The sequence below is a fragment of the Neoarius graeffei genome, chromosome 6 (genome assembly GCF_027579695.1).
Source record: "Neoarius graeffei isolate fNeoGra1 chromosome 6, fNeoGra1.pri, whole genome shotgun sequence".
NCBI lineage: Eukaryota > Metazoa > Chordata > Actinopteri > Siluriformes > Ariidae > Neoarius > Neoarius graeffei.
In genome coordinates, this window is record NC_083574.1 from 6,054,703 (window position 1) to 6,067,480 (window position 12,778).

The window sequence follows — 12,778 nt, forward strand, 5'->3', positions numbered from 1 at the left end:
TCAGTGCTGGCAAGGCCTTCCTGTTTTCTCCAGCTGACCCCGTTCCATCTGATAAAGCTAGTTGTCTCTTATAACTTGACGTTTTAGCTGAGAAGCCAAGGGGCGGAGCTTAATTTTAAGCCAGGACGATGTAAGAAAATGTAAAGAGAATCCTGAAATGAAGAAACAAAGATGATCAATCAACATGCATGACAATGTTTTGAATTAAAGCTGAATTTTTTTTTTTTTGCTTTAGAATGATGTTAGGCATGCACATCTTTAAAGACACACTTTAAAATATTACACATTGCACCTTTAAGAGATGGCGACAGTTAACACTGCGATACACGTTGAACAGTCCATCAGATATTGGATTTGTTTCTAATAAAAGATGAACTGCTCGTTCAGATCTGTGTCTGTTTCTTGGTTTTGTACACCGTTTGATCTGGGTAATGTGTCAGTGACTGATGTGTTTGTCAGAATTACTTGTGTGTGTGTGTATGGGTGGGTGTGCATATGGCTGCTCTGAGAGTATGTGGTTTCCTGTGCGTGTTCTCACTTTGACAGGCAGCAGCCATCATGCAGCGCTTGCAGAGCGTGGATAGACATCGTAATAATAAATATCAGCAGGAGAAAACACGAAAACGTTAGTAATCCCGTCGTTTGTTTTGTTCTTCCACTTTGTCAGCAGGTTCCTCCATCAGTAGCGAGTCCTCTCCTGTCTCATCTCCAGCCACAAACCAGAGCTCTCCAGTGAGCACGCCCAAGCGCGGTCCCCTCGGCCAGGTCATAGTGCCCCCTGGAGGCCACAGTGTGCCCAGCACCCCACCGGTCGTCACCATCGCCCCGACCAAAACGGTCAACGGCCTGTGGAGGAGCGAGAGCCGCCCTGTACGAGAGGTAACATCTTTCACAGAGATACAGATCCACACAGACTTTCCGTGAACACGCAGGATGCGGTGCCATAGCGAGGCATTAATGTTGGCTTGACCCTGGGACGTCCTTCACACTAATGATCCTTGAACATTTTTTTTTTTTCAAATTCAGCGTATCAAAATGATCGAAAGTTTTATAAATTTTTCCTCAAACGGCTTCAGCGATAAGCCGCTTCCTTGCATTGTCAGTCTGATGAAAAATACTTAATCCTGCTACAAGAACGACTTAATGCTTAGATCGCGCAAAGTTCCGATTCCCATTTACAAATTTTATTCGACACGGCATTTATTTCCAATCCCTGTTTATCAATGATGCAGTATTTCCTGCGTAAGATTGATTCCCAATCCCAAAATTTCCAGAGGGGCCTTCTAGGCCTTCAGAGACAGCCCAAACATATCAGAATATTAAAGCTTGTATTTAATTTCTTTCATTCTTTCATAATTTCATTATAATTGTTTTTTATTAATTCTAATTTGCCCTAGCCTAGTAAACTAGACCCGACCGCCTAGCGGACAAAAATATTTTTGCCTAGCGAGTGGGTCTAGCCTCGCACCATATAAACAAAAACACCCCGGGCATCAAATCGTGCCCGCCAATCACAACGCAAGGTTTTTGTTTGGATTCTTTGGGCGGGCTTTTGCAGGAGTGGCGACAAAGCTGCGCGACGCTGGAGAAAGCGCAACAGGAAAGATGGCTACGGCTAGTGAACAGCGCGCGTTTGACTCCGCTTTGGAATCAGTTTTAGAAGAATTAGACTTGGAGTTTTCGTTGAAACATGAGCAGGAAGAGGCTCTCCGCTCATTCCTTTTCAAGAAGGACGTTTTCGCTGTTTTGCCGACTGGCTATGGCAAAAGTCTATGGATGTTAGCTTGAGCCAGATGAGTATTTTTGGCTTTAGTATTTCAGAAACGGCTGATCTCCTCCTGGGGTTTTCACACACAGCAGTCTCTCGACTTTACACGGACAGAATGTTGCGAAAAACAAAAACAAGCATTGACTGAGTGAGCGACAGTTCTGTGGGTGGAAACAAACGCCTTGTTGATAAGAGAGCTTCAGGGATCAGGAAATGGACAGATTGAGCAGCCAGGAAGGATATAGTAACTCATTTAATCACTTTTTACAATCGTGGTGAGCAGAAAAGCATCTCAGCATGCAACATTGGGCTCCACTCTTGCCAGCCAAGAACAGGAATCTTAGGCCCTGTCCACACAGCAACGGATTCAGGTGAATCTGATAAAATTGTTTATCGTTTCGGCCTGGCGTCCACACGGCACCGGCGTTTTGAGTGCCCCAAAACGAAACCTTTTGAGAACGGGTTCCAGAGTGGAAAAATCTGGCAACGGAGCCGTTGCGAAGTCGTCTGTATGAGTAGAACGGATTTGTTTACGTTGATGTCACAACCACATGTACTTCACGCCGGGTAGAAGTGTAACGAACTCGATGTGAGTTGTCAACAAATCCTATAACTTGGTTCATGAAACGCGCTTACAAAATATTTTCACTGTGAATATTTATTGTGTAATGGTGCAAAGTGAGAGAGAGAGAGTGAGAGAGAGAGAGAGAGAGAGAATAGCCCTTAGGGCAGAGTCAATCCCGCCAGCAAAAATAGGGGAAAAAAAGGAGCGATCTCACCTCTTCAGATGTTGGTTTAAGTCCGACAATACATTCCTCAAAAAGGGCGTAGAAGAACAAAGTAATCCATCAACGTGTAGCATTCAGTTTATTCCGGACCATTAAAGAATTCTGGAGGATATCAGAATGTTGGCGTACCGGCTTCCATCTACCCTTGTTCATTCCTCTTTCCGCGTCTCCATTCAAAAAACGAGCACGTGATTTAAAGGGACTATATCCATAGGATAGGGAGTGAGAAAGTGTGTGCGTGTGACAGTGACAGGGATAGTCACTGTGCGCATGCGCGGTTATGCGCATGCGTCTACTTCTATTGTTCTGGTGTCTCCGATGGGACCGTCTTACAGCGCACCTAGAGGTGCGGCATGTGTATTGCATCGTTTTCAGCAAGCGTTGCGTTGCCATATGGACCTGAAATTTAACTGATCCGTTGCCCATGTGGACGCGATATTTAAAAAAAAAAATCTCGTTGCCGTTGTCGTGCGGATGTAGCCTAAGAATCAAGAACAAGTTCCTATTAAAGTGGCCAGCACACTTAATCACACACACACACTTGTTTGTTGAGGGATTAGTGGCTTAACGACATACCATGGCAGAATATCTGTGACATATGCGCATGTGACAAAGCTTCCCCTCCCCACTACGGGAAACAATACTGAAAGGCCACCAGGTTGACGGATTCAACAACAACAACCGACATCTGTGCCGTCCTCCCTGACTCGGCATCCTGCTATCCTCTTTCTCTCTCTCCAGTTCCTCTATCAGTCTCGCCCCATCTCTCTGTATAAGACAGGATCACTCGCTTTGAAAAAAGGATAAAGAATTACGGTCATGCTCTAAACTAATCCTTCTTATTTTCACACACTAATGCTAAAGGCAGCCGAACTCATCACCTAAGAGACGAGTTCACAGGTTGTGACAGCCACGGCCATCATCTGTTCACCGCTCTGGCTTGATTTTGACCTCTTTGTCCGTCTCTGTTAGCCCACGGTTCCAGAAGAGGTCAGAGGTCAATATAAGAGAACATCAGCTTCAGCTTTGCGAGTGGACGAAATAAATACGCGGTTTATCTCATGGTGTGTGTGTGTGTGTGTATTCTAGAATTACATTCGATCAGATATTTCTGACAGGACTAACTTTTCATGACTGTGCTGTGAGTGTGTGAGAGAGAGAAGATGGAGTGTCGCTTTTTCAACGAGGGTTGTTGTTCTGCTGCTGCTGCAGCTCCTAATTTCTTCCTAATTGGCAATTTGGATTTATCGCTCCATCAGAGTGCGAGTGAATGTCGTTCATGGTTTCCTCAACGCTTTACCACGGGGAGGGCAAAGGGCAGGTGTTCACATCGATACAATACTCTGTGTTTGAGCGTGTGTATAAAAAGTGCATTCTGCTGAGTTTAAAGGTCATGGAAAGGTGAAGGTCAGGAAAAGCTTTTTTTTTTTTTTTAAATTTGCAACACTTAAAGAGCTTTTGGATATCGCATAAGCTGTTTTTATTGACGTTGTTTAATTTGTGTTTGTACTGAACGATTGTCGCACGATGGTTCCAGGCTTTTTTTTTAAATCTATTAGTATTCGACAACAGTGAGATGTTTTAGTGGTTCATGGTGTATTTTTATTTCAGTGATGAACAAGGTTACATCGAGGGTCATACTTCATCTCAGGCAGACAAAAGACACAAAGGCGGAGCAGGACCAGGCGGCAGACAGGCCTCGGGCTCCGAACACAGCGCACACTTCTTTCATTTTTAATGTGTGCAGGCCCACCATACACCTGCTGGCCTTCTGAAACACACACACACACACACACACACACACACACACACACACACACACACACATACTGGGGTAACAACATTGCTAAACTGGGTGTTAAAGACTAAATGGCCAGCAGAGGGCACCAGTGTGCATTTTACAAACAGGAAAACCAGGAAGCTGCTTTTAAATATGAATTCGAAGTGTTTTTACGTGACTTCTTGGTCAATCTGTTTGCATTTCTCCACAAACATTATGGCAGTATTAGAAAAGGAATCAAAATAAAGTAGTGGCTAGTTTATTGCCTGTTTATTTAAAAATATATATATGTTATTTACCAGCTGGGAGGTCCGTATGGTGAAATACCGTGACCGAGGTCTTGAAAGTACTGAGTGAGGCCCTCTGGGCCGAGGTCACGGTATTTCACCATACGGACCGACCTTAAGCTGGTAAATAATATATTTATTTTTTTCTTTACCAAATTCTAACAGAAAACGAGAGCACCCGGAAGGGAAAACCGAGCCGAGCCGCCATTTTGAATCCTCATTCACGGCTGTAATGCAAATTGCTTCCTCCTCGGTATACAAGTGCACTTCCATGGCAGGAAAAAAACCTACATTTTGCCGCCTATGTCGTCCCCTATTTATACAAATAGGAGTCATTCAGGATTCAGCCATGTTTTTGCTCGGCGTTAGCAACAGTTAGAGGTTTTTAGCTTTCTCCTGAAATGTTTTCTTTTATTTCTTCTTCCTCAGGGTAGTAAAACTCGCTTTCGCTGTGAACACTGTCGTTATCGCTATCCATGCTGTAAAATTAATGCTGTTCTCCTGAGAAATGCTGGCAATAAGATTTTTGATAATCTTATCAATAAATCTTATTAAAAAAAAAGATAAATGTTGACAAGAAATTCTACCATGTTTGTTGTTGTTGTGAACGAGCGAGTCGCCAGAGGTCCGTAACCAGGGTCTGTAACTGGGGTCCGTACCGTAGGATACGGACCCGCTCGCCATCCAATCAGAGCGCAGGATTTGATGGAAACCACACCATGAAAAAAAAATATATATATTTACCTGCTTATCTTCCATCTGTTTGATGCGTGACACGGTATGCTGTCGTACTGTCGGTGTTTTGTGGTGAAACAAAGTCAGGATCGCGTCTCGCTTCGGTTGTCATTTCTGCCTCGTGTCTCGCTTCTCCACGGTGATTTTTTTTTTCAACCAAGTCCTCCACAAATCCACAATCTTCTGTAAAATGCTCACTGCACAATTTGCTGCTTTTTCCAGGAGTAAAGTTTTCTCGCTTTACTTGACGAAGCCACTCGGCCAAATGTCTTCAAAGGATACCCATGATGCCATGACAGTCCCGGTGCGTTGACCCATGTTTCAGAAGATATCGATGAAGACACTGCTCCGGAATCCGACGTCACACAGCGCCGCCCTTGTTTTTGTCTCCTAATACATCTGGCTAATCCAGTAGGGCCACACCCGGGGAAATTCAAGATTCAAGATGTTTATTTGTCATATACACAATAACAGACACAGCGGTTTATTATTGGGTAATGAAATTCTTATTTTGCAACTGCCCGACCAAACTATGCTTACTAATATAAAAAGAAATATATATAAAATACGAAATGTAAAATATAAAGTGCATATGGAATGCAAAATATAAAAGTAGAATGAAAATAAATGAAGATAACATAAAAAAAGGCAATCAAACAATATGCAAACATAGAGGTAGATACAGTTGTGCTCATAAGTTTACATACCCTGGCAGAATCTATGATTCTTTGACCATTTTTCAGAGAATATGAATGATAACACAAAAACATCTTTTCCACTCATGGTTAGTGGTTGGGTGAAACCATTTATTGTCAAACGACTGTGTTTTCTCTTTTTAAATCATAATGACAACAGAAACTACCCAAATGACCCTGATCAAAAGTTCACATACCCTGGTGATTTTGGCCTGATAACATGCACAGAAGTTGACACAAATGGGTTTGAATGGCTACTAAAGGTACCGTAACATCCTCACCTGTGATCTGTTTGCTTGTAATCAGTGTGTGTGCATAAAAGCTGAGTGAGTTTCTGGGATCCAGACAGACTCTTGCATCTTTCATCCAACCACTGACGTTTCTGGATTCTGAGTCATGGGGAAAGCAAAAGAATTGTCAACGGATCTACGGGAAAAGGTAGTTGAACTGTATAAAACAGGAAAGGGATACAAAAAGATATCCACGGAATTGATAATGCCAGTCAGCAGTGTTCAAACTGTGATTAACAAATGGAAAATCAGGGGCTCTGTTAAAACCAAACCACGGTCAGGTAGACCAGCAAAAATTTATGCCAAACAGCACAGAGACAAGCCTCAAAACTTCTGGAACAAGGTAATTTGGAGTGATGAGACCAAAATTGAACTTTTTGGCCACAACCATAAACGTTACATTTGGAGAGGTGTCAACAAGGCCAATGATGAAAGGAACACCATTCCGACTGTAAAGCATGGAGGTGGATCGCTGATGTTTTGGGGATGTGTGAGCTACAAAGACACAGGAAACTTGGTCACAGTTGAAGGAAAGATGAATGCAGCACGTTATCAGCAAATACTGGAGGCAAATTTGCACTCATCAGCCTGGAAGCTGCGCATGGGACGTACTTGGACGTTCCAACATGACGACGATCCAAAACACAAGGCCAAGTCGACCTGCCATTGGCTACAGCAGAACAAAGTGAAGGTTCTGGAGTGGCCATCTCAGTCTCCTGACCTCAATATCATTGAGCCACTCTGGGGAGATCTCAAACGCACAGTTCATGCAAGACAGCCCAGGAATTTACAGGAACTGGAGGCTTTTTGCCAAGAAGAATGGGCAGCTTTACCATCTGAGAAAATAAAGAGCCTCATCCACAATGACCACAAAAGACTTCAGGCTGTCATTGATGTTAGAGGGGGCAAGACACGGTATTAAGAACTGGGGTATGTAAACTTTTGATCAGGGTCATTTGGATGTTTTTTGTTGTCATTATGATTTAAAAATAGAAAACACAGTTGTTTATCAATAAATAGCTTCACCCAACCACTAACCATGAGTAGGGAAAAAGTTTTTGTGTTATCATTCATATTCTCTGAAAAAAGGCCAAGAAAGCAAAAATTCTGCCAGGGTATGTAAACTTATGAGCACAACTGTATACTGTGCAATGTCTTGTGCAAAATTGCAAATATAGAGGTACAGTAGGTGGTGATTATAATCCTTGGTTCAAAAGCCTGATGGCCTGGGGGTAAAAACTGTTTGTCAGTCTAGTAGTCCTTGCTTTCACACTCCTGTAGCGTCTGCCAGATGGTAGGAGCGTGAATAGTCTGTGTTGTGGGTGTGTTTGGTCCCTGATGATGCTCCGTGCCCTTTTTGTGACCTGGGTGTTGTAAATGTCCTGTAGTGGGGGGAGGACAGCTCCAAAGATGAACTGTGCCATTTTAATGACACGCTGGAGAGCCTTTCTGTCCTGAGTTGTGCAGTTCCCGTACCACACAGTGATGGAATTTGTCAGGACGCTCTCCACTGTGCACCTGTAGAAGTTGCTGAGGAGTTTGGTGGACAGTCCAAATTTCCTCAGCTTCCTCAGGAAGAAGCGTCTCTGTCGAGCCTTCTTGATGGTCTGCTGTGTGTCCAGGTGAGATCCTCACTGATGTGAGTTGCGAGGAATTTAAATGTTTTCACCCTCTCCACCTGTGTCCCGTCGATGTGCAAACGGCCAAACGGACTGATGTTACAACTTTAAAGGAAATACAGGGGCTTCAAAGTTTGGGAGAATAGCAGGGTACAAATAACTTACAGCAGGGTGCAAAATGGTAAAATGTCTGCCAGCGGCAGACATAATGCACGCAAAGCGTGCAGGGAGAGAGAGAGAGATGCGAGTACGAATTTTTCATGGGGCGGGATGGTTTGGAACAGGTCATCTAAAATTGGGATAACATTTACCCGGGACGGGTATTTGAGGCGGGTCGTCTAGCTTAAGCTTGATTAGCGTTGTTACGCACGCCAGTGTTTCCCACAGAAATTTGGAGACGGGGGGGGCAAGCCCATGGGGGGGGGGGGGGGGGGGGGTTAAAATTGAGTGATATGTTAAATATTAAGTTATTACTGAAAAACTATTGATTAAAAAAACAAAGACACTGAGAAATGGTCCTATAAACAACTTTACCAATATAAAAGATTACCAGGACTACAAAAATGCAGAAAAATAGGCTTTACTTATCCAAATGCACCTGTTGGTTCAAAAGTTAAAGTGCAGAGAACCTCACAGCACAACATGAAGTTACCTTAAAATATAATATAAATGCCTCAGCTTTCATGTAAGAAAAAAAAAAACTATTAATATTAGTACTGTGTGCAGGAAGTCTCTCCTGAAGACTAAATTAAACAATAATTATAAACTAATAAAATAAATGGCTCAGGCTTCGTAGAAGAAAAAAAAACAATTTGAACAGAATCTCACAGTATGATGCTGAAGCTGCCTAAACAATGGAAAATAAAATACCATTTTGGCAAAAACGTTGGCATCCATTAATTTCTTGTATTAAGTAAAAAAATATGTTGCCAGATACTGCTGACGTTTTACAGCCCAAAATATGTTCAAAACCCGCCAAAATGCACTTAAAACCGCCCTATTGGGCGGGAAACCTCCCAATCTGGCAACACAGGGGCAGTAATGGCTGCACTCATGTCGAGGATGTAAACAAAGTTGACGCGGCAACGGACATACATGACATAGTGGATGTAATTTACGTTCACAACTATTTTTGCCGTCAGAAATATTTAATATTAAATTTTGTGACTCGACTGACAATAGCCGGCGGCATAACAAGCCACAGACGGCGATTTGCCGCCGGTGACCGGCTACTTTTGAGACCGCTGAAATATCTGGCAAATAAACACATTGAGCAGTCTTTATAAAAAGTCTGTCAAAAGGCTGCATGCTGAATTTGTTCTTAACGATATAACCACTAAAGTGATTAACATAGACGAGACTTTTTTGTGTTTTGTTTTTTTTGTCAGGCAGGCCGCCGTAACTCCATCGTGTGTGATGTAATTTTCCACGAGCGCACGCTGTACAGCTACAGCATAATATTAACTGGATGTGCAGCCTGTCTCTAAAACATTGTAGTAACGTTCCATCAAGTTTATACAGTGCTGAGCGTAAATGAGTGCACCCCGTTTGAAAAGTAACATTTTAAACAATATCTCAATGAACACAAACAGTTTCCAAAATTTTGACAAGACAAAGTTTAATATAACATCTGTTTAACTTATAACGTGAAAGTAAGGTTAATAATCTAACTTAGATTACACATTTTTCAGTTTTACTCAAATTAGGGTGGTGCAAAAATGAGTACACCCCACAACAAAAACTACTACAGCTAGTACTTTGTATGGCCTCCATGATTTTTAATGACGGCACCAAGTCTTCTAGGCATGGAATGAACAAGTTGGCGACATTTTGCAACATCAATCTTTTTCCATTCTTCAATAACGACTTCTTTTAGTGACTGGATGCTGGATGGAGAGCGATGCTCAACTTGTCTCTTCAGAATTCCCCATAGGTATTCGATTGGGTTCAGATCAGGAGACGTACTTGGCCACTGAATCACTTTCACCCTGTTCTTCTTCAGAAATCCAACAGTGGCCTTAGATGTGTGTTTAGTCATGTTGGAAAAGTGCACGACGACCAAGGGCACGGAGTGATGGTAGCATCTTCTCTTTCAGTACAGAGCAATACGTCTGTGAATTCATGATGCCTTCAGTGAAATGCAGCTCCCCGACACCAGCAGCCCCACATAAGGACACTGCCACCACCATGTTTCACTGTAGGCACCATGCATTTTTCTTTGTATTCCTCACCTTTGCGACGCCATACAGTTTTGAAGCCATCAGTTCAAAAACATTTATCTTGGTCTCATCACTCCAGAGTATAGAGTCCCAGTAGTCTTCATCTTTGTCAGCATGGGCCCTGGCAAACTCTAGGCGGGCTTTTTTGTGCCTGGGCTTTAGGAGAGGCTTCTTTCATGGATGGCATCCATGCATGCCATTCCTCTGCAGTGTACGCCGTATTGTGTCACGGGAAATAGTCACCCCAGTTTGGCTTTCTACTTCTTTAGAGAACTGCAGTGAACTTGCATGCCGATTTTCTTCAACCCTTCTCATCAGAAGACGCTCCTGTCAAGGTGTTAACTTCCGTGGACGACCTGGACGTCTCTGTGAGATGGTTGCAGTTCCATCTTTCTTAAATTTTTGTACCACTTTTGCTACAGTATTCTGACTGATAAATAAAGCTTTGCTGATCTTCTTGTAGCCTTCACCTTTATGGTGGAAAGAAATGATTTTCTTTGGGGAATTCTGAAGAGACAAGTTGAGCGTCACTCTCCATCCAGCATCCAGTCACTAAAAGAGGTCGTTGTTGAAGAATGGAAAAAGATTGATGTTGCAAAATGTCGCCAACTTGTTCATTCCATGCCTAGAAGACTTGGTGCCGTCATTAAAAATCATGGAGGCCATACAAAGTACTAGATGTCGTAGTTTTTGTTGTGGGGTGCACTCATTTTTGCACCACCCTAATTTGAGTAAAACTGAAAAATGTGTAATCTAAGTTATATCATTAACCTTACTTTCACGTTATAAGTTAAACAGATGTTATATTAAACGTTGTCTTGTCGACATTTTGGAAATTGTTTGTGTTCATTGAGATATTGTTTAAAATGTTAATTTTCAAAGGGGGTGCACTCATTTACGCTCAGCACTGTATATCTGTCCTCACTTTTATCCAAAGCACAACACAAAAAATAAACTTGAAATGCTGTATACAGTCTTCCTTCGTTTAGTGCCTTACTAAAACAAATTAATTGGTTGAGACGGATTTTATTCGAGCCATTTGTTATATTATGACACGACATCCAGCGTCTTGATCCATCGGTTAAAAGGAAGCGCGGTAATCTTGAGGGCCGTACAGTCTCCAAACCAAACCAGCTCACAAAACTCGCGCTTGCCTCAAGGCACAAAGTCGAGCACAGCCATCTTAATGAGGCAGATTAAAAAGCAATTAAGACTTCTTACAATTTGCGGTAGGGAGTCATCGAACATGGAGCATCAGATCTCTTTCTTCTCTCAACCGTGTGCCGAACAGATGTTGTGTAAAAGTAAAAATGGACATTTTCGAACAGTGATTCACACCGAGGCTGTGTGTTTGATTTACGGAGTGGAAATCTCCTCTCCCGAGCATCTGTATTGCTTTTTTATGGCATTCATTGTGCACGAGCTGCTGCGGCAGAAATGTCAGCAGGCGAGCCACAGACTAAAAAGAAAAGCGGCACTAATAGACGGTGTGTACCGTTCTACATCGCCTGATCCGTCTCGGTGATCCACGCAGGGGAGGTAGAGACGCCTGGGGGGTTGAGATGCCTGTGATTTTGACTTCTTTTGACATCTCTGAAGCACTTTTCTGCCTGGCTGCACATCAGCGAGTGACCCTCCTCCTTCTCGTCCCCGCGAGCGCTTACAAAGCCATTAGCAAGGCAGGGTACTCAGGAGAGGCAGGAGAGGTCAGGGGGCACATGTGGGCGCCAAACGGAGGCCGAGTCGCTGCTAAGTGGAGAGCGTTAAACAGAGAGAGATAAAGGGGAACTGACAGGAAGGAGGTACAAGCACCAGAGGCATTTAATATTACATGTGAGCAGTGCTGAGTGGCGACGGGTCATTGACTGGGACACAGAGGTAATGGTGCTCTAAATGGGCTTTTCTCCAGAGGAAGGCTGCCAAAAGGACCTCCACGGTTTCACACAGCTACACTCACCGTCCCCTCCCCTCCCAGTCGATACGCTGCGTCAAGTCTCACTTCAGCGTGACTCAGTGTCCGGCTCCTCGTTCATCTCTCTGTTCGTTCGCCACTGAATTTAAAGTTCACACCTCGACATGTATTTTTCATTTCCGTAAAGATCTATTCGCCGCAGAGTTTCCTGACGGTTGGTTTCTTGCTCGAACACCAGCACCGACAGGAACGCCTGGTACTCAGAGGCCGCGCTACGAAGCGCTGCTTATAACTGACTGATCACGGAATCCGCCTGGGTGCATTTTGAGTTATTGACAGATTCAGAAAGTACAGTTTCTAAGCTTTCCAATGATGCCTTCCATGTGGAGATCTGACAATATTTGAAGAATGTGTGGCCTTTTGAAAGTGCATACCTCTTAAAACAGAAAAGGGAGAAAATCGCCCTCAAAGTTTTCCATCTCAGCTACTCTGGGTGTAGGGCGGGCACATAATGGTGCTCATTTGCATGACATTAAGGAAAGCCCCACCCCCTACTAGCTAGCACGATGCTACTTTCATGTAAACAAAGATCACCACGTCAATTTTCCTTCCATGCAAAGTATGCCCAAAACAATTATGAAGTACAAAAATAAGTCCTAAAGTATACTTTAACGTTTTGTGGTTG

At 43.2% G+C, this 12,778-nt stretch overlaps 1 protein-coding gene across 3 annotated transcripts in view; it reads left to right on the forward strand.

Annotated features, from left to right (window-relative positions):
- Positions 1-12,778, forward strand: part of gse1b (Gse1 coiled-coil protein b) — a 521,271-nt gene that overhangs the window by 456,691 nt on the left and 51,802 nt on the right. For 2 of the 3 annotated variants that reach the window (XM_060923214.1, XM_060923212.1), the window contains exon 4: positions 668-879. In XM_060923214.1, coding sequence (XP_060779197.1) covers positions 668-879 — 212 coding nt within the window. The remainder of the gene's footprint in view (positions 1-667; positions 880-12,778) is intronic. The other variant, XM_060923213.1, reaches the window with a different exon arrangement.